This window comes from Coturnix japonica, chromosome 1 (genome assembly GCF_001577835.2).
Source record: "Coturnix japonica isolate 7356 chromosome 1, Coturnix japonica 2.1, whole genome shotgun sequence".
NCBI lineage: Eukaryota > Metazoa > Chordata > Aves > Galliformes > Phasianidae > Coturnix > Coturnix japonica.
In genome coordinates this window covers 94,726,797-94,749,414 of record NC_029516.1, presented here as the reverse complement: position 1 = coordinate 94,749,414, position 22,618 = coordinate 94,726,797, and the positions used below count along the sequence as shown (strand labels likewise).

General features: G+C 40.3%; 1 protein-coding gene across 3 annotated transcripts; it reads right to left on the bottom strand.

Annotated features, from left to right (window-relative positions):
- Positions 1–657: 657 nt before the first annotated feature.
- LOC107322963 (trifunctional purine biosynthetic protein adenosine-3-like) lies at positions 658–22,589 on the bottom strand. 3 transcript variants are annotated; one of them, XM_015881584.2, is made up of 23 exons: positions 22,506–22,589; positions 21,710–21,814; positions 19,649–19,797; positions 18,767–18,862; positions 18,007–18,181; positions 16,254–16,365; positions 15,653–15,712; positions 14,699–14,824; positions 13,910–13,994; positions 12,499–12,584; positions 11,837–12,005; positions 10,670–10,901; positions 10,442–10,536; positions 9,670–9,779; positions 8,408–8,606; positions 7,631–7,882; positions 7,188–7,340; positions 6,532–6,738; positions 5,442–5,585; positions 4,989–5,119; positions 3,858–3,999; positions 3,198–3,313; positions 658–2,570 (listed from the first exon to the last, which is right to left on the bottom strand). In XM_015881584.2, exons 3-23 carry the CDS (start codon positions 19,791–19,793, stop codon positions 2,298–2,300), a joined length of 3,108 nt encoding a protein of 1,035 aa, XP_015737070.1. In that variant the 5' UTR covers positions 19,794–19,797; positions 21,710–21,814; positions 22,506–22,589; the 3' UTR covers positions 658–2,297. The 3 variants fall into 3 exon arrangements, with proteins under 3 accessions (XP_015737070.1, XP_015737079.1, XP_032304643.1); XM_015881593.2 differs by having other exon boundaries at positions 5,442–5,582; XM_032448752.1 differs by lacking the exons at positions 14,699–14,824; positions 15,653–15,712; positions 16,254–16,365; ... (3 more) ...; positions 21,710–21,814; positions 22,506–22,589 and having other exon boundaries at positions 13,910–14,108.
- Between the last annotated feature and the right edge of the window lie 29 nt (positions 22,590–22,618).

Genomic DNA, 22,618 nt, shown 5'->3' with positions numbered 1-22,618 from the left:
CCACGATTGTAAATCAGTTTCAGAGATTACAGACGTGCAAGGATTGAGGTGAAATTCCAGAGTGTGGTGACCTTGCGGTTGCCATGGCTGGATGGTCTGTGATAAAGAAACTTGCTGACAAAATATTCCCGTCATCATTTGCCACTGAAGATAAAGCTCAGGTGAATACAGAGGAAAATTACATGGTCAAATCTAATTTGCTCACAGAAGACAAAGAATAAAGGCTGAGGCTTCAAAACATCATTTATCTGTACAAGTCTACCTTTCCACAGAAGCAAATGGCCCCTATAGACTGAAATCTGCCTCTTGCAGAGAGAGAACTTAAAGGTGCAGGGAGCATCCCGCTCTGGTTGGGATCCAGTCTGCACAGGATCAGCACATTGGCTATGACAGAGCACAGCTTTTAAGAAGTTGTACTTAAATTATCTCATACAGTGATGCTACTTGTTTTGCAAGGGGTGAAATCACTACTGGTAATTGCAGAGTTAATGGTTGTAACGTTGGTAGAAGCAGTTTGATCAGTGCTAGGAAGGCACCAGATAAAACTACTGCCACCATTCCTGGTGTTAGAGGGCTGCCATGAACTCCACTGGAGGAAGCTGATTGATACAATGGTGATAGTATGGAGAACTACAAAGCACAATAGCTTGCATTCTATAATCTTTTAACCGTTTATTTGTTTGGTTTGAAACATCATCAATCATGCTTGCTATGCATTCCAAATAATACACAACGTGATGTAACTACAGGCCAAGAGCAAAATAAGCAACATGTTTATCATAAATATTAACCACAAATACTAAAGATTTGTTCATCTCTCCTTGTAACGGTTCTTCCTATTTCTCCTACACCGAGCTCCATGCTCCTGCTGCCAGAGTGCAAAAGACAAATACAGGTTATTGTACATAAATGCAGAGCTTGCAGCAAGAAATGGAATTCCCCTTCCTCTCCTTCCACTGAAACACGGCTGAGACACACATTAAGTAAATAAATAAACAAACAGGAGTTTCTGAATGGAGCTGACTCATGCTGACAAACAGCCCGACGCAGTCAACAGCAGTTACACAGCATGTCCCTTACTGGTACAGGATGCATAATTCCAAAACAAGAACTTCTTTTTCACTGCATCTAATGGCTGTTAGTGATCTTTCCCCAGGAGAAGTTAGCTCTGGCTAAGTGACAAGTCGGGCTGGGGATGTCCTGCTGACTTCATGGACGAAGAAAGAAAAATGTCTGAAATCCGGTAACAGTTTCTAATCAATTTTCCACCCCACCAGATATAGAAGTTTTAATACCAAGTTCTGGGAACATCTGTCTGTAGTGCCTTCCAGGAATAGGGCAAAGCATTAAGATTTATGTTTGATGTGCGCTATTACACTGCACTGGCAATGTAATCCATGAAGGGTGGTATGTTTCACTTTGTTTTGCCTTCTGAAGAACTCCTGCCTTGCTGGCCATTGGCTGTTCTGCTTGGCAGCTCGCTACACATCTGTTTGTTACAAGGGCCTACAAAGAGATTTTCATTTCAAAAGTAATTTCCATGCTCACTTTTGCCTACTTAAATGCACAACAGCAGACCAAAAGGACTGCAACAGTAATTTTGAACTCCTGATGATGGACAAAGTTCACCATGTTGAAGGCTGAATTACTGAATACTACATGCTCTGCATTGCCCTCCCACAAGGGCCCTGCTGGTGACAGTAATCCAGAATGAATATATGAATATAGAAGATTTCCAATGCAAACACTGGAAAATATGATTGATGTCCAGTGCTGCTGCTTTCTTTTTGGCTTTTAGCTACCTCAAACCCTTACCAGGGTCAGAGTGAAGGCATATCTGCAGTGGCAGCTGGAGGTGCTTGCCATTGGCCACACTAAGTTTGCAGGAGTAACCCAGCTGGCAGGAGTGGGTGGTGGTACTTGAAGGGAGCTTATATTCAGGAGAGAGACCAACTTTACACAGTGATAGTGATAGGACAAGGGGGAATGGCTGTAAACTAAAAGAGGGGAGATTTAGGTTAGATGCTAGGAAGAATTCTTTAACTGAGAAGGGTGGTGATGCACTGGAACAGGCTGCCCAGAGAAGTTGTGGATGCCCCATCCCTAGATGCAGAAAAACAGAACAAAGAAATTCAAGATGTGAAATGAGTTTGGCTCCAACAGCCAGTTTTGCAAACTAAGTGTAACGAAACATGCAAGCCCAGGAAAACTGATCATAGCTCAGAATGGAAGCTTGGAACATCAATACACCTGCAAAGAGAAGCACATGGAGGGAAGGAAGGAAAAGGAAAACCTGGCTACATCACATCGTTTTCTTGTGGCTCTGGCATCACCTGGGAGGAAGTGCAGTCATTCTTCTCTTCTTGAAGACACAGACTTTGCCTGTCTTGTTTCCAGCAGGTTTTACCATCGGCTCCTAACCACACTGCCCCACTGGCCACCAGCTGTAGGGCAATAGGAAAAGCCCGGCACTCAGCTTCCTTAACCCTTTCTGACAGCATCTCCTCAGTGTCATCTGCCTTCACAGATACCGGCTCGTGGTGGATTACTGCTTTTGGACAAGATTCCTCCTACAACAGAAATATTGGAAGAAGTCTTAGAAAAGGCTGGTCTGCGTTGTCAGTGAGGTTATGGAAAAGGCCAGGTTGGATGGGGTCCTGGGCAGCCTGAGCTGGGTGGGCTTTAAGGTCCCTTCCTACCCAAAACTTTCTGTGATGAACACAGGATACAGAAAGTCTCACGAGATAACTCAAGTTAGCACAACTGCAGTTGTGTGCCAGAGGCTATAAGTACATATGAGGGCCACCTCCATTAGGAATACATACATCACATGTATTGGGTAGAGTGGGGAGAGACATGGGCTAGAAGACCTGTAGGGTACCTTGCTGTGGTTAGGAGAAACTGGAAAAAAAGTAAACTCCATAATATGAAAAAGGCAGGACCTTGAGAAACCACAAATATGTGGGTGAGAAGACAGAAACAAGGCAAACAAAATGTGGTGAAAGGGCAGGGCCTGCAAAGGATCTCCCCAAGTACAAAGAGTAAAGCTGTGCAAAGTAATCCCTGCAAACTGCATGTTTTACAGGTAACTACCCTAAGATCTCTACACATTCTTCTCACTCATTCATGCTTCTGCCTTCAGAAAGAGGAGGGGAAAAAAATTCCTTTTCATCACTGTTAGGAAAGAGGATGCTCACCAGGACGAAATGCACAGCACAGCCAGTGACTTTGAGTCCAGTTGGGAGAGATTGCTGATGGGTGTTTCCAGCCTTGACTGGTGGGAAAAGTGATGGGGAAGCATTCAGAATTTTCCCTAGAGACCGGGGTGAGAGGAGAAAAGAAAAATCCATCTGAATGGAATTTCCTTTGAAAATTGAAGTGAGACGTGACTACCACTTCAAAACAGCATTCAGCACCTCAGGAGCTCAAAGAGTAGCCCAGAGAGCAGTCAGGACATAGTGGGATATTTCTGTGTTTAAAAGCAAAAGGAGGCTCTCCACCACAGCTCCTGGGAAAATGAGATGGTTATGCTACCTGCATACAGAACCAAACCTCTGTTTGCTCCATACGCATTTCTTCTTCCCAGCAAGAAAATACACAAACTCCATCATGCTGCTTTTTGTCCCTCTGTCAGTAATTGTGCCAGCACAGGGCAATTCACTGCCAGTGCACAGTCAGAGCTGATGGTTGGAACGAATGAAAGCATGTGGCACAGCCCCACTGATTTACATTCCAGTCCTCAGTGTCACCAAGGCTGAGGGAGATTTAACCAAAGGTGAAGAACTGTGACTGTGCAATTCTGGTAAGCCCAAGCATCTGTGTTTTAATTTCTGTTTCACAGAGTTATAATTTCTTACCTTTCCATTTTCTGAGAAAAGGACCAGACAATATTCTCATAAATCCTGAAAGACATATCAGTTCAACAGCAAATTCTTCAAGAACTCGGTCTATTGTGCTGTCAAATTCAGAGCGACTCCCATATAACTTGTGATCAATCACCTGAAACACATCAAAAAGCATACCAAAGATTTAACTTCATGTGAATGAGAGCCATTTCATGAGCAACAAAGGAAAAGTAAAACATTCACTCCAGGCTACTCAAGAACTTAATGAGATATGAGCTTGCACATTATTCAGGATACTTGTGATATATATAAGCATTCCTAGGAACATCCCAAGCACTTGCTAGTTAATACAGCCTTCTTCTCACAACATGCTGTAATATACGTATAAAATCTGCATTAAGAAAAGCCAAGTGAAAAGAGAAACATGGATAAGACAGAAATAAGGAGGACATCTCCAGAATGCCTGGCCAAAGACTGAAGTAAAATCAGCATCACCACCAGTCAGCCCATAACCGCAGGCTGAAATAAATTTATCCAGAAAGACAACAAACTGACCAGGAATTCTGTGTAAGAGGAGGTGTGAAATTTTGTTTTAATTCTACCCAACCACTTATCTCTGGGTCCATAAGTATGTGTTGACTCCTGACAGTTCCTGACTGTGCATGAGGCATAGGTCTTTCTAAGAAAGGACAAGCCAATGAGACAACATGCTTATATTTTTGCAGAGCCTGAAGTCCTGCTGATTCTGTTACAGCTTTAAGCTGTTTGGGCTACAGTTTTAGATCTAAATCATCAAAGCACTCGCAAGAGTAGAATGTAAGCACACTAATTTCTGTGAGATTAAAGCACACCTGCAACTGCAGGTACATGCTTATTTTAATTCTCTTCATAAGCTGGACTGAAGCACCCACTGAAGAGACAGGAAACATTCTGACAGCCTCCAGTGAGCGCTGTGTAAGGTCCACAGAACTTCCAGCTTTGTCCCTACTGATTACTTCAACAGTTTTGTGCTACGTTCACTAATCTATATAAAAGGTTGAAACTAACGTGAAACATGAAATCTTACCAAGCTTTACATTTAAGACCTACAGATTCAGTAGGTGTGAGGTGGTGGTATAGAAGAAAGGAAATAGGTGCCTTTACCCTGGTGGGAATTCCAGCACGGGCTGCATTTCGTAGTTCTTCCACACCAGACTTGCTGGAGATGACAAGGACAACTTGAGCACAGCTGCCTGGTTCTTTTGCGTAATTGATGAGCGCAGCAAGATTTGTGCCTCAAATGGGAAAAGGGCAAACATTCATGAAATAGATAAGCATCTGTGTCACTGAAAAGGTACTCTCAGTTTTGTTTATCTAATAAAAATCTCCATTTCAACAAATGCACAAATGGAAGAGGACAAAGCAATTTTATGTACTAATAAATCTCATTTGTTAAGCAGTACAAAACACGTCATTGAATCCCAGTCAAAATACAGCCTGTTTTCAGAAGGCTCCATAGACTACCAGAAAAAGTCAAAGTAAATGCATTTGTACCAGGGTTGAATTCACCTCTCTTTGTATGAACATTTCTCTGTGCAATGATAAGCAAAAGCTCACCTGTTCCAGAGACGAGAACGGCTACTTTGACTTTGTTCTTTCTGGGCTGTTGTTGACTCTCTACAACAGTGTTATTCAGCAGATGCTGGGGGCTGCTCAGCTGCAGAGCTTCAAGAAGATTCTCAACTTTGATGTGAGAACCTCCTCCAAATGCGTGCGGAAAACGTTAAAAATAAAACACTTTTGATCTTACTTTGCATAGTTCACTAATCATAAATTTCAGTTGAGAAAGCCTATCATCAATAAATTTATGCTAGTATCAACTGAACTACAGGAACTGATACTAATTAAACAAATCACACTAGTTGTGCTAACCTCTTTTGTGCTACCCATTGGCTGCAAAGGGTTAGATATGGCATAGTACTTTCAAGGACTATCCCCATCTTTTACACTTCTCCTTTTCTCTCATATTGCAAAATGAAACTAACAGTGATGGTGACAGAGCTGACACTTCATTTTGACTGCCAAAACTGCTTCCCAAACTGTTCAGGAACCAGAGGAATTCCGGCTCATGTCTTTCTAATAATAATTATTGGACATAATTATTGGACATACCAGAACGAAGACTTATTATTGTCACCTGTGACTTTACACAGCTGTGGCCTATCCTCAGTCTTTACATGGGAGCCATATGGGTTGGAAAGGAAGTGTGTTGATTACCATAATTGTGCTAGAATATAATAGACTAAATAATGTTAAGAGGCCTTACAGACAGTCATCAGGTAAGAAACTGTTCAAGTAATGTCATTCAGCAAGCCGTTTACTCCTTGTGTTATTTAATAATGAAATCTAGATGTGAAGGCATTGAATAGCCTTAAGCCTAGTGAAATCACAAGAGAAAAATGTGAACTACAGATAATTTGCAACAGAACAGTTCCTACAGAACTAAGGACAATAGGTACCTCCCAGGAGATACTCAGCACTTTAGACGCTTGTTATGGTTTTGCATATTCTGCATCAAGTTAGAAGTAAATAGTGTACACCTAAATGGAAACCCCTCTGAAGAAGGAGAGGTGAATCTGTTAGACTTGCAGTCAAACTGTGTTATTTGATTTTTGTGTCTTCATATCCCATTATGACACCTGCTTACCTGTGTGACAAGGGGCAACAACTTTCCCAATCAGCCAAGCTTCCTCATGTCTCTGTACATCCCTGAGAACATGCTGGGCCAACTCCTTCTGCACAACCAGGACTGCACCAATCCCACAATTAAATGTCTGGGCCATCTCGTTCTCAGAGAAGTTTCCTTCCTTGTAGAGCCAGCAGAAGATCTCAGGCATCTTCCAGCTAAGGGCATCTGAAAAAAAGATTGGAAAATGTACTTGATCAGCACGTGTTCTACTCATCTGCTATTACATACAGCAATATATATTACAAGAACAGATACATATGAATTCTTGATAATTTAAGAATATTTCCCAAAGAGCACACTGACACAACTTCCAGTCAAGCTTATGGGTGCTGCTTATGTAAGAGGTTACTAGACATAATTTGTGCAAGACAAGGCCTTTCCAGGCCTTCTGAGAACATATATGAAATGATGGCAAATTGAAACATCCTTGATGAGCCATAAGGACAAAGTTACAGATGACTTACACCTCTTCTATGAGGCATAAAGAAGCCACATATCAAAACAACTTCTGGCTTTTTTGGATTATCCAAGCAGCTCCTTTTCTTCTCTTTCAAAGAAACAATGAGTAGGAGTATAAATTTTGTCAGATAGAAACAGACATATTTGATATTTACCCAGGACAGCGCTGACACGTTCTGGCAGGATTCGGGAGATGCCTTCCAGCAACCCTTCCTCAGCAATAAAGGCAAAAGACTTCACATGCCCTGAGCGAAGAACAGGCAGCAAAGATGGACTGTACAGTTTTGCTGGAGTCAGCAGTACATCTCCTGCAAACAAAAGTGTCAATTCAAAGAGGTTTTTTTCTTAATTTATTAGGTGTTTTGACAGGAATGCTTCTTTGAATGGGTTCCCCTTGATCTTTCTAGCAGACAGATTTGTAAAGCAGCAAACAGTGCTGGTCCACTCCTCCAAAACTAAGGAAGCAAGACCTACCTACCCCAAAGACTGATTAACACTAGTCCATCTTGAAATAAACAACCCTTGGCATCACCTTGTTATGAAAATATCTACACACAATCCACTTCGAGGCTTGATTCTAAGCAAGAAAATATTTTACCTAGTGTCTTGTCACCACAACTGCCAGGTGCTGGGGAGGAGTAGTGAAGGGAGGACATTAAGACTATCTTCCTTATGATGGTAAAGGCTTGGCCGTGAATCCCAGAAGAGGCCAGTCCTATAAACATATCCTCCTCATCAGCCCTCTGCAAACCCAAAAGCATCTGCCCTCGCTCCACTGCACCAACCACAAAGCCAGCCAAGTCGTACTCTCCAGAAGAATACATGCTAGTCACCGCAGCAATCTCCCTGCCTAAATGGGGGATAAAAAGTGGTCAGCATGATCTGTAAACATGTTTTACTGTTAACATTAAATAAATACCATCTCTTAAAGTAGGTAACATATCCAGGACAGATGTAGAGACATACAGCCTAAACAGCACATCCACTCACATTCTAAAAGTTGTTTCTTAGCTTCATTAAGTTAATGAAAGAATAAAAGTGTTTTTTTGCATTTTGCACTACCTGACACTTCTCTGCTATGAGGAACATCAGAGCAGTAATGAAAACATGTTTGCACCTTAAGAGTATAAGGCATAGACAATTTTGATCTCCTTTGTACAAGGATAGATAAGAGAGACCCAGGATCCAAAATGCAAAAATCATTCTTCCGTGCTTACTTGTTTCATAAATCAAGAAGATTTTGTGCTCCTTTTTCCCCCCAAAACAGAAACCAAATGTTCTAATGCTATATAATAGAGCTGCCTATAAACTCTATTCACTAATAATCATTTTAACATCTGAATCTTCAAATACCAAAGAAGAGGTGTGTTCGTACCTAGGAAAGCACATCCTGCATTTCTACATGCTTCAGCTATTCCTTCTTTGATTGCTTCAGTCACTTTGACATCAAGTTTGCCACAGGAAAAATAGGTGAGAAAGAAGAGGGGCTCTGCTCCTTGAGTCAGGATGTCATTAACACACAAGGCAACCAGGTCCTGACCTATGGTGTCATATCTCTTACACGCTTGTGCAATCTGCAAAACATGGTAGGAACCAGCAGTGCTGATGGTAGATACAAAAAACTCAGATGGTAATCAAATAAGCAGAAATTTTCACTTCCTTGATAATGATCACAACAGAAGAGAGAGGCGGAAGATATCTAGTAGGTAATCTGGTTTAAATTAAGAGAAAACAGCTAATTTTCTTGAAGTGAAAAAATATATATTTTTAAGCGTTCTTTCAAATTCTAATTACTGCTACTCATAAATTGTTATTTGGGGTTGTTTGTTCATTTTGGAATATTATCTCAAATTGGGCATAAGAGGTACCTTAAATCAATTACAAATTCTTGGGACATCTGACCTACAGAACATCCTAGCAATTTCCATAAATAATACTAGGTTGCTTAAACATTACTGTGTGTTCTGCAATGCCCACTTATTTCCCTGGGCTACGCAGCAAAATGGAAGTAGTATCACTAAGCAGTGTTTTGTTCATCCGCAAGTTGACAAGGAATGAGATTCTCCACTCCCACCAACCACAAGGAATCTTTTGGTCCAGCTACCTCATGACATGGAGAACACAGGCCTGGTTTATAAAGCTCCTTGATAGGCAGGTCTTCCGTAGTGTAAAATGTTATTAAACCTTAGGAAGGCTGCTATTGAATTAAAAAATAAATAAATAAAAAAAATCCTTTTTTCACCAGTGACCAGACAGAGGTAATCATGCTACCTCTGCATACCATTTATTACACTCAGACTGACAGTAATCATTTCAGCACTTTTCTGTACCAATTTCTCTCTGAACTGATCCTTCTCAGAGCCAACAGATTTCCCAGCAGAAATTCTGGTTCTTAGTTCCTCAAGTGTGTGACTAAATGTTTTATTACCTTCATAAAATATCCAGAATCTCCAAGTTCTCAATGACATATGTGCACACTTTGCTCAAGTGATAATCTATGAAGCTCAATTGACTACTGCAGTGGATTTGGGATGTATTTGTAACGCTCAGAAGGGTGGAGATGGCGCAACTGGCTGTGCCACTTAGAACAGTCTTGGGAGATGACATGAGCTTTGCTACGGTCAGGCTGCAAATTACCTGAAGTTTAGGTCCAAGGCCTTTAGTTTGAGAAACCAAGATAGGATCATCATAACCAGATGCTTTTAAATCGAAGAAACCAGCAAAGCCTCTTACTTCTGAATGACTGCCTGCCAAATACAAATATGTAAAGGATTGTTTTTAAGGGAAACAAAAAGATCTAATACACGCACCAAGCAAGTATTGCAGATTCTGATTTCTTTGACAAGATAAAGCAGACAAAACATACATAGCTTTATGAAGTCGGACCCTAAAGTCATATATTTCATGGTGTTGTTGAATTTTAACTAAAAAAGAAAAAAGAAAGAAAGAAAATTTCCTCAACAGATCACTACTAAGAGTAAAGAGGCAAATACAGTTCTGAAGGGCAAACAAGAAGTTCAGTAACTGTCAGCCCCATCCTAAAAACTGTTTGGGTTTTGTGCTCATACATACACATACATACAGCTGGTAGGATGACTTCTGTCCACAATTGTTCAATGAATCCAAGAGTTATTCTGTTCACTAGACTACCCATGAAAAGTGCAGTCATTCTCATGAAAAGCCAACTAAAGTGCAGTCATTCTCATGAAAAGCCAACTATCTTTTAAGTAAGATATAAGGAGGAAAGAGATAGAAATGAGTTTTCATTTTTCACGGTGACACCAGCCCAGTATCTCAAACTCAGTTTCAGTACCAAGAGACTGTCCACTCAACTCCTGGGGAAAAAGAAAATGTTCTGGTCTCATTTGATATACTGAGGAAATACAAGGACTGTTGTTCCTAATCTTACCTGATCTGGTACAATTTACAATTGATCTTTTCGACTGATAAGACAAAACATCACTGGTTACAGCTTCCACACATCTTTCTTTGTATATCAAACCCCTGCAGGAAGGAAAGGACATAATAGCAGCAATAGCTATGTTTTCTGCACAGATCATCATTCATCGCACAAAGGGTAACAACAGATACAATTTTGGACTAGTATCGACTTCTACTAGTGCCTTTGCTTACATACAGAGACTGCTTGAGAAGTCGAATACCCCGATGGCCAATGTCCCTCCTGTACGTGGCACCCTTGAAACGTATGGCTGCTACTCCCCTGTTGGCTTCTCCCAGTGCTGTCATCAGATCCTCCTTAACAGCAGTAACGGAGAGGACTCTGCCACCACTTGTAACCACTCTGCCATCCTTCAGCATTGTGCCAGCATGGAACACCTGCAGCCCTAATTCTTTGGCTTGAAGCAGCCCTACAAAAGCAAAAGGAACTCAGAGTATTTTAAATGACATACTACGTTGGTAAAGCAGTGGAGATTGAAGTCCTTTCTTTAGTTAAGGGAGAAGAACAAGGAGGCTTCCCACTTTACCTTTCTTATGAGAAACAGCATCACCAGTGATGGGCATCACACTCCACTGGCCCAAAGATTCCCTTCTGAGAGAGCTGGTAAGGACACAGATCACACAGGAACAGAAACCACTGTAGGACATACAACTATCCTGTGCCAGGGAAAAGCCTGGGAATAACTTCTGTAGGGCTTTCCAGATTAGATTATTCCACAATTCATAGCAATTTATTACTTGGACTCTCCCGATATTAAATTAATTATGTTAATGGCACTGTCCCAGCCATGTTGCTATGACCACTTCACATAACACCCTACCATATTTGCAATCCATGCTTTATAAACATTTGCAGGTTTGCATTTTGTTATTTTGTTCCTGCGTATTTTCCTGTTGGAGGATTTTTTGGAAGATTGTATTTTGAGAAGAAAATAAGGGGAGGAACTGCTGCCATCACCTGGAGAAAGCAAAGCAAAACACACTTTTCCTTTTGCCTAGATAGATTTTATAAGCAAATAGAAGTAACATTTAAACTTGCCGGAATTCTGATGCACCACCACAGCACTGTCTTGACAAGGGCAAAGCTGAACCTTGCCACAGTGGATACCTAGCGCCCTCATTGTGTCCTAAGGAATACCCCAGAATGAAGTGTTTGTTAAGCTATTAAAATCCAACTGATCAGTTATTTCTTCCACAAGGACAAGAAGTGACAGATGAAGGCAAATTCTGAAGAGCGTGAGGAGTGGGATGGAGGAAAGCGGGACAACTCTATGGGAGAAGAGGTAAATGCAAGTCCTCCCAAGTACCGGGACAGAGAAAATAGTAAATAATCTGCCTAAGTTACCTGTTACTTCCATGCCTTTGTCATAGTCTCCTGGGTATCCTTGACTCGCCATGACCACACACACAGCTGTACTATTTTCTGACCAGGCTGGCATGAAGCTGCAGAGTTTGCCATCAATTGCTGCTTGAATCACTTCATAAAAATCATTTTTAAGCAGTGGAAGAATTACCTGCATAGAATTTTCATAGTGATAGAAGTTAATTCTTCTTTTGCTGACTTACTGAATTTTAACCTAGGGAAAATTCAATTGACAGAGTAAAATCTGTATCTGCCCAACTGAAATTGCTGTATTTCCCTGTATCTGTAGAATGGAAAGCATTGATGAACACTAATTTTTAGCAGCTTTTTGCAACAGAAATTCATAACAAGAGATTATGAAAAGACATGAATTCATGCCCCTCCTAGTATGTTTCTATCCAGAAAAATAAAATAGAAGGAGCAGCTCTTTAACTTAAATTCTTTAACTAACCATTCACAGAAGCTTGCCAGCTAAAATTTTCAGTTACCTCATACACTGTGTGAGACACTCTCACTCAGATCTCCACGTTGAGGGCAAGGAAGACAGAAATCCAAATATACTATAGAAATTTCCCAAGGGCTATGATGTAACAGTCAGAGTTAAAGAAGGGAGCACGTGTAAGTTTTCAGTGTCTGTCACTCACCTGGCACTGGGGGTCACCAAACTGACATTTAAAGTTTAGAATTTTCACACCATCTTTGGTAAGCATTAACCCCATCTGCAGCACACCTGAGCGGAAAGAAAATAATCAGGCAAATGGATGTAAAGGTTTATTTTTCAACAACTCTTTTAAATGCAATCTAAAACTTTGGAATGGGATGCATTTCGGTTAATTGTAAGAAATTAGGAGCAGGGATTCAGCAGGGAGTTGTAAACAAGTCATAATAGTTCCACAGGAACCATCAAAGTGGCTTGCAGCAACATGACAAATATTGCATCTCATTTTAGACCGAATGCAATAGAAAGCAACCTTCTGCTACAGTCCTCTAATTGCAGGTATCCAGAGATTCAATAGAACAGATAGAATGAAAAAAAAAAAAAACCACAAGAAGACATTGCATCTCTCAAGAGTAGAACATAATTCTTTTCACATAAGTAATCTTAGCAGTTGGCGTTTCCTAGAGCAGCTGTTGGCCTACAATGACAGAGGTGAGCATCTCATTTCCTTTTCCAAAAGTTCTTAAGACAAAGATCCTAAGAAAATTTAAATTGCTGTACACAGAAGTGAACATCACAACTGAACTTAAGAATACATCATACCTCAACCTACAAAGAATCTGCCTGCAGCTGTTATAAAATCACAGAATCACAGAATGACCCGGGTTGGAAGGGACCTCAAGGATCATGTAGTTCCAACCCCCCTGCCTGGCAGGGCCACCAAACATACACCTTTACTAGATCAGGTTGCTCAGGGCCCTGTCCAACCTGGCCTTGAACACCTCCAAGGACGGGGCATCCACAACCTCCCTGGGCAGCCTGTTCCAGGGCCTCACCACTCTCCTAGTGCAGAACTTCCCCCTAACATCCAACCTAAATCTTCCCTCTTTTAACTTAAAACCATTTCCCCTAGTCCTGCTATTGTCAGCATGTTTGTCAATATTGTCAAAATGTGCTAATTTCATACAAGTACGGTATGTCCTATAGTCAAACATTATTCAGATTGAGTATTTTCAAGCTAGTGAGGTTAAAATGCTACAGTTGTAAAAATCAGATTCAAGGGCCCACATAGTTAAGTTTCTCACAATCTGGCTGATGTTTTTGTTTTATAACTAATAAGAAATGTATCTGTTAGCCTGTACTGCACAAATATAATAAATAATAAAAAAATAGGCACAATATATCCCCTGTAGTGCCATCTGAAGAAGAAAGTTCTCTCCAAAGGAAAAGCCATTAACTGAATCAGTGAGGCTTAATACTCTATGAAAAATGAGCCTTTTTTACCTTTTCTTTTTTTTTTTTTGGATAAATATCATTTAAAATTCAAAAGCAATGCCAAACAATGAAAGTAGTCTTGCTAGAACTTTACCTTCATTTTCAGTTGAATGCATACTCACCTACATACGCTGCCCCTTCTTGTCTCAGACCATCAATCACATGTTGAAGAATAGCATCATTGATTTTCTCTAGAACTTCCGGAACCTGATGATCAACATCAAACTGATTGAGACAGTAATGACATTTGCTGAAATGGCTCTTGGTTTTGGAAGGGTAAGTGAATGCCTCAGCTGCCACTCCCATCTAGTATGCCCCCCCAAGGACAGATATACCAATGCTCTATCTCTCAGAATTTTTTCTGTTTCCTGCTTTCTTTACAGGGACAACTTTAAGGAAGTCTGAGACACCAAAAACCTGTGCTATACACAATAAAACTGTTTCTGTACTTGTAAAACACACACTAATAATGTACTTGAGCAGCATTCATTAATACCAATAAACGCAATACTATGTTCAAAACAGAGACTTCAGGCAAGTGGGAAATTTTGCTGAAACATTTCAAGTGATGTTAATAGGAGCAAAGAAACACAAAGATTAGAAGTAACATAAAAGGTAAATACCAAGTTTGGAAAGAAGGAAAAGATAAAACTCCAAGTTTACAGAGAAGGAAAAAGTAAACACCAAGTTTATGAATAATGGAAAAGAAAGACTATTCCTCAGAGCACAGGCAAAAGAAATCCTACAGAAAGACTACTAAACCTTGAGCCCTGTGTTGTTTTTACACAAGCACAGTAACAATCAACTCCACAAGACATTCAGCCTATGTGATAGTAACAAGGTTGAGCCCTAAAGGTGCATTAACCACAGGTGTGATCAACTTTACTGCAGGCCAAGAAAGAATGCTGTACCTGAGGAACCGGGCAGTAGGCTCCCATCCCTCCAGTGTTTGGACCCTGGTCGCCATCCAATAACCGTTTGTGGGCCTGGGCTGGGGGCATTGAGGCAACAGTGACACCATCCGTGAAACACAGGCACTGTTAAGAGAGGCACAAGACACGGGAACAGTGTCAACAACCTGTGACATGGGAAGTCAACACTACTGGTCACAGGAATCTGCCAGGAAAAGTTAGAAATCCAAGCTAAAAAGCAACGGGATCCATCCATTGTGCTGCAGGGCTGATGACACAAGGAATTCAATGAACTCTCTTTTTCTTATTTTTAAATGATGAAGATAAATGATGGCCCTCATAAGAATGACTTTCTGAAGAACCAGATCTTGACCTATCCATCAATAACTGGACATGTGCTTACCTTAAGGCTTAACAGAATTACTTATATGTTCAAAGTTTAACATCTTTGCTTGCAAATCTGAGGCCTGAATGTGTGTGAGGTGTTCTCAATGCAGAACAAACCTTTCACAATTTTTTTTTTTCCATTCTCACATAGCATATAACACACACATTATTAAGTTTTATCTTGTCACTGAATGATAACCCACTGTAAAAGAAGTGCTAAACTGGGCACTAAGTATTAGCACAAAATTAATGATGTAACATGAATTACCAAGACAAGGTCCATATAAAAAATGTTTTAGGTGACCCTAGGGGGAAAAAAAAAGATAAATTTGCACATAAAAAAAACCATCTGAATTGCAAGTGTATGGCTAATGTAGGAAAAATTATGCTGATGTCATAATTGGTTAGTATGACATCAAGTTGCTTAGCTTGGATATTTATTTATTTGTTTGTCAAATAAAAAACAAACATACAAAAATATTTGAACCAATAAACGTGTGGTTACGTATAAAACATAGCAAAAATGCCAAGGAATAAAAGCACATAACTTTGAAGCTGAACACATACAGAAAGTTCTTCCCCTTGAAGAAGTTCTTCAACGACAACCATCTCTCCAAACATTCTGTCCTGCGCACACAAAAAAGTAATCAGTCAATAAACACAGCATCCTGTGTTTAAATCCTCCCTTTACTTTCTTTTATCAGAATAAAGACCATGGATATGAAAAGCAGCAGCTTGTCTGAATCCTGGGATGCTGGGCAAAGCTCACAGAATCTCACTCAGAGATAAGGAAGAGACATTGTCAGTCACCAGGAGCAAAAGTGAAATGGAAAAGCCGGAGGGTCAGTACAGTGGGACCTAGTGCTGGAATGAGTTCAGTCACAAACTCCACAGGGTGCTGCCGAGTGCCATACCTTATGTGGGCAAACCTAAGAGAAACTCCCCAGTATCCACAAGGATGAGGAACAGGGAGAAAGTCCCACAGTGATCAAATATGTAAGACATGCAGATTGAAGTACCAAACCTAATGAATACATGCAGCTGGGCAGCGGCAGTGCTAATTTCCAGCCTTAATGTGCAAGCTGGATAGATGCAATTTTGGAGTTCCTCTTGCTCTTAGTCAAATACATGAACTGCATTCCCACTATTTAATTAAAGACTTCTCCACCTGCATAATCTCTTGGACAGCTTTGCAGGCTTCCTCTTTGCTGGCTGCAATAGTCACTTCCTTTCTAGCTGCAGGGCCCCTCGCCCGTACCACTCGAGCAGGAAAGTCTGTGCTTTAAAAGGAAAGCAAAAGATTCAGGTATCTCTACTGCATCCCATGAAAAGCATATTTTTAAGCTGAATGCTTCCCATTTTCTTCACCTTTTTTATAAATGTTTAAGGAATAGTACATCAGAAACATACATTCCCTGCCAGTCCATCCTATCATGGAGATGAACAGGCTTTTGTAGTCATTGATATAGGAACATGAATTGGAAACCCATGAATTTTATTATTGGTTCTGATACCACCTCACTTTATACACTTGGACATGTCACTTAACTTTAACACTGTGTGCAGTGTCTCCCTCTTCTCCCTGATTTGGGTTACTATTTTATTCGTGTCATAGGATTGTAAAGATGAATTCATTGGTGATTTGTAGGGTTATAACATTTGATTGTACTACAGAAACCTATTAGCCACCATGGAAATTATGACTAGGGTTGTAATGCTAAGGTTGACTTAGGTCTTAAACATCGAGGCTGTGCTAGAACTGGGGTATTAACACTGTATGACCCAGAATTGTTCTGCTTACTTCTGAACACAAACTAAATCTAGAAAGAGAAAAGAAAAAATAAACACAAGAAAAAGACAGCGTAGCTTATTTTAACTACACTTTATCCATTCACTTCTCTCCAGCTTGTGGTCAGTCAAATGGAATGTCCCTTTCAAAGAGCTGATTCATCACACTAGTGTATTTTCTGAAACACCTCACTCCGCTTTTCCACGTTGTAATTTATTTAAGGACAAACCACAACCTTTTATTTTTACAAGCAGCCAAAGTATGCTCACACAGAGCTCCTTTTCTCGGCAGCTTAATAAACTGAACTGTGACACTGTTTTGCTTTTGAAGTTTTAGGCACAGTTACAGGCATAGAAGTTGGCCTGTTTCTCTACACTGCCATGATATAAACAATGCTGTCACAGGGCAAGCCTGGACAAAGTCCATAAAGAGGTTGTTGTTTTTTTGGGGCAAAAAATTAAAATAAAGTTCCGCTAGAGTATACCACATGAACTATGTGACAGCAATGACAAAGAGTTGGTGATACCAGCACAGCCCAGTGTAGCTGAATACAGGCACTGCTATGACACAGGACCAAAATAGCCATAGCAGTAACTTATTCTCCAAAATGATCCCCCATGACTTCTGAGGTATTACTGATCAAAGAAATTGCAGAGATACGCAGTCACTTTTTTCTCACATGTAGAGAGATGCTGTGCAGCTCTGACGAATGAAGATTCTTTAAATTATCAGTATTTAGTCAGTTCCTCCCAAATCCCAAAATCACACTATAGAGATGCTGCTGTTACCTGTCTGTATAGAAATGATTTTTATCCCTTCTTACCCTTACACAAAAATTTACTCCTCTGCCACATTTTTTCTTCCAAATGGCAAACTAGCATCTCGATGAAGCTGATTTAAGGGAAGAGGACCTATGATCCATGAACAGAACAATCAACCCATTTAAGTGCCCTGCTCCTTCACCATCTGTCTCTGGTTATAACATTGGTTCAAAAATATTCAGTAGATACTTAAAAAGATGAACATTTGAAAACAAAACACTGAGTCATCAGTTCTAGGCAACTATCATGGGCAAAGGCAAAGTGCATAAATAACCCAACAGAAAAGGTGTTTCCCGTATCAATGCATTTACCTGATAATAAACCTACAGGCCTCCTGAGGATTGGTAAAAGCTTTCCATCTTGCTGTTGGGATCCCATGTCGATCCAGAAAGGCTTTGGCAAAACTGGTGTTGGATGCCAGCTGAGCTGCTTTTGTTGATGGTCCAAAACATCTTACTCCAGCTGCTTGTAAGTCATCAACAATACCTGGTTATCAAAAATAGCAAAAGAATCAAGTTATCTCTTTAGAAACATTCTGACACACGTAACTATTCCGGCATTCTGCTAACACTTCTCTTTGTCTCAAACAACTAATCCACTCTTAAAACAAGGTTCTGTATATCCAGTGATCTTGTTTCATATTGCTAAGCAGTTACCAGCTCATGGCTACATGATTGGAACTTCTGTTCACTCCTTAAGACATGGAGATTTTATATACCACATTACAGTAAATGTCAGTGGTGGTTTGGATACTGGTACATAAAGCAGCAACACTGACTACTGCAAGAAAACTACTTATAGCAAAAATCACAGCAAAAGATACAAGAATACTTGTAACCATCACTGATTAACAGTCTTTCATGATTTCCCCTGTTGGTTTCTAACATACAAAAAGCATCATACAGCTGTTGAACCAAAAATTTCAGGTGGCCGCAACTCGCATCTATAAGATGCTCCAAATTTTCTTGCACTTTAGTTTAATTCAGCCAGTGTGTGCATTCAAAGAGATCATTTTAAAGCAAGATTCAAGGTGCTGATTTTTACTGTCAAGATAATTGACTTCAGCCTTACCAGCTGCCAAAAGACTTTCTTGTCCAACTACTACAAGTCCAATGTTATGATCTTTGCAGAACTGGGTAACAATAGTGTGATTGCTCACTAAAACAGCTGAAAAGGAAAAGGATATATAAGAAGATACTGCTACAAAGCCTGAATAAGAAATGGAAGATACAAGTTTCAGTGTTCAATCTCCTTTAAAAGTGTGATTAAAAAACTGAAAGAGCCAGCAGCCCATGAAGGGCAAAGTGAGACAAGTAATACAATAATAACAGAGTGCAGAATGAAAAGTGAACATTTCCAGTTTACCTTGCTCTCTTTAATATCCATTCACTAACTTAACTGTCTTCCACTTCACATACATAATCAGAATGAAGTTCTTGAAGCTGCTTATCATAGCAGACTAAAAACTTCCAAAAATGAAACCTTAAGTTCATTAGAAAACTCAAGCTTATGATCTGAGCTAAGATTTAATCACTGTTAGTGAATGAGTAAACTACATTTAGCTGAGCAGCCTCGGCAGACACCAAAGTTTGCCAACAAGAAAGTAGTATCTTTGAGCTTTCTCTTCCACTATTAAGCTGGAATGAAATTTGTCAAGCATAACAAACAGTAGGAGGAAAGAGAGGAGGTACAGAAATACAGAGTCTCATGTAATCCTCACTATCTTAAGAAGTTAGGATAAAAACAGGTACAATATGATGTTTTATTAGGCAGTTCTAATATGCAGAAACAAAACATACTGAAAAAAAGGCATGCCTTAAATAACTTGTATTACCAGAAAAAGAACTGTTGTCTTCTACTGACTGAATACAAATGTGGTCAGTTCTGTTTCAACTCCCGCATCCGTACCACCAACTGCTTGCCACAGTGTTTGACTTTTTCCCCTCTTTTTACCTGAATTTGAAATTTTTCCATTGTCGGCTGTCCCTGCATTTCCAGGAGCAACAAACACTTGTTTTACATGTGGGGACTGAGCCAGCTTCCAGGCCAATGCATGTTCTCTCCCTCCACTGCCAATCACAAGCACTCGATCAGCCATTAGCCTGTGCAAACCCAGAGTCATCATGTTGGTTGCTATGTAGTTATTCCAAAAACCCAAGTAAAAAAGCAAAAAAAAAGTATGTTACATCCTTCACTTACACATGGTAAGTAATAGCAATCCAGTTCTTATCAGAAAGATATCTACAAGACATTGCAAGTACAGAATCATACACTTATGGAGTCAAAGAATCACAGAATGGCTTAGGTTGGAAGGGACCCTAAAGATCATCTAGTTCCAAACCTCTGCTGCAGGCAGAACTGCCTGCTATTAGGTCAGGCATTAGATCAGGTTGCCCATGGCCCTATCTGATCTGGCCTTGGAACACAACACAGTGACTGCATCAGAGTGTCATTGGATGGTTGCATCATTTGCATTCTGATTTAAATAGTGAGCACAGTCAAATTATGGAGAATTATTCCATTTGCTTCAGCACTGTCAAGATTTCCTCTCTTAAGCAGTCAGGCTGAAATAATTTTCTTATATCTAGGTCTCAGCAAATCCTTCACACAGCTGAAGAGGACAGGACAAAGTTTCATATAAATGCTCAGGGTAACTTAATGGGCTTCTCAAACTGAACACTGTGGTCAATCTGGGAACTTTCATGAGTGTAAACATCATCCATAATAAATGGCAAAGGCAGTTCTCAGACAGGTTTTATACTTCGACAATTGCTAAGAGGGTAACTTGAGCAGAATAGCATGCTCAATAAAAGAACAACTGTTAATTTTGCTACCACGGTGACATTTAAAAGAGATCCTCAATAATATTTCTAGGCAAATTAGTTTTGATTTATTTCAGAAATATTATCATACCAACATCTGCAAATTTAATTTTTTCCATATGTGCTGAATGTGGACAAATGTCAGAAAGAAAAACAATATCAGAGCATGACCTTTAAGGAAGATGCCATCGGCATAAAGCAGTCCTTACCCAGGCAATACATAATAAATTAAAGCTACCATAAAACAACAACTTTGTAGGCAACGTTGTCAGGCTTTTCCAAAGAAATCATGACTGTTGGTCTGAGTTCATTACATAGCTTCCAAAGGTTAACGGAAGCTAAATACGTGACACTGAGTTATTACCGTGATACTACCATAATCATGTTCCTAGTTCCTGAGATAGCATTAAGATGTCTTTACCTAATAGCAACAAAGTAAAATTTAACTATATATTTTCATAGTTATTAAATTGCCTAAGTGCAATATAAGTACTTCAGGTGCCCTGTCCTGAGGAATTATAAGCAGCTGTGGGTTATCTAAGAGCGATTTTAAATTTTAAGTACTGTGCTTTAAGCACATAAGCAGGGAGAGCGTGCTTAATGCTCTGCCAATCGCTAGACACGTTTCCTGGGTAAAGAATTTTCTTTCTTTTTCCTTCACACTGTATAAGTGTCCAATATATCAACCCTTGTGGTTTTTTTACTGCTTGACCAATATTTCTCTAATCACAAGGAAGGTGCTGTGAGCTTAAAAGTAAGAACTGCGGTATCGGTAGCAAAGACGCACTCTACCAAGCTTCAGTGACAATTAATGATAAGCCAAGTGTCTTTAAAAGCAAAATTGTTTTTCTCTTAATTATCATTTCACAATTCACCAAAGTTTTAGAAAGAGGAGAATAAATTCTATTTGCTAACTGAGAACAGAACGAGTCCAAGCAGTGCCTCCTATTCTGTGGAAAAAAGAAGTAAAAAAAAAAAAAAAAAAGTATATTTCCATTTTACATCACAGTGAGTACACAAAATAAAATAAAACATAACAATGTCAACAACAACAAATCACCTTTTTCTTTCCTTTTTTTTTTTTTTTTTTTGCAAAGCAACTTCCATGCATACTGGATGAAAGCCATAAGACAGACAGTCCTAGGGGAAGGGCTGTGCAGAGGGGTATCTCAAATGGAGCATCTTTCCTTACCGCGTCGGACCCTGCAGTTTGTTCACACAAAAGGCTGAGGAGTCCCCCTGATGAATTCAAGTTTTCTTTCTGCTCCTGCTTCAGATCCAAATGACTTCTGATCCCCTAAAGCCAGGGATAAGAATGAGAGGGTGAAAGAAGCAGACAGACATTCATGCTGCCCTGTCCCCTCTTATACTGTCTGATGGGCAGCCTGGCAGCATCACCTCAGTGCGTCCTGTTGTATGAAACAGACCTCCCCAAAAACTTCAGTGGTGTGCACTGTTCTCTCTTTCCATTTTTCCTTAGCTAATGATGAAATAACTCCTCCCAACCAATCAATCAGTCCTACAACATGAGCAGTATTCAGCTAAACAAATGAAAGAGCTGCAATAAGACATCAAAAAGCTGAGCTCATCACTCAGTTCCCATGCTGTTCACAGCAACGTTACATCTTCTAACAGGAGAGGAGTCTCAAAGACAGTGTGTAGAAATAAAATACAGCTTTCATTGACTACAACTAAACAGAAATAGTCAGGAACAGTCCTGAAACGTTACACAACTTCGTAAAGCATTCCATAGTTTTATGAGGACAGGGGGGAATGACTTCAAGTTGCTCCAGGAGATGTTCAGGTTGGATGTTAGGAAGGATTTCTTGTCAGTAAGAGCAGTGCTGCAGTGGCACAGGCTGCCCAGGGATGTGGTGCAGTCACCATCCCTGGAGGTGTTCGAGAGCCGTGTGGATGTGGCACTGAGGGACGTGGGCAGTGGGCATGGTGGGGGTAGGTTCAGAGCTAGACCACATAGATAACCATACACAGGGAAGGCCTCTGTCCGCCATATTGCCGCCGACCGAACCCCACAGCGCATGCCCCCAGCGGCGGGCCCGCCATTCCCCCCCGCTCTCATGCCGGCGGGTCACATGTCTCC

What these genes read in the sequence shown, in the direction of transcription:
- LOC107322963 (XM_015881584.2), bottom strand. Translation starts at nt 19,793, where the DNA reads ATGGCTGATCGAGTGCTTGTGATTGGCAGTGGAGGGAGAGAACATGCA. An exon ending in GCCTTGGACCTAAACTTCAG is followed by an intron (nt 8,607 to 9,669) that starts GTAATTTGCAGC and finishes CATGTTTTGCAG; the next exon opens with ATTGCACAAGCGTGTAAGAG. An exon ending in TTTTCTCAGAAAATGGAAAG is followed by an intron (nt 3,314 to 3,857) that starts GTAAGAAATTAT and finishes CCCGGTCTCTAG; the next exon opens with GGAAAATTCTGAATGCTTCC.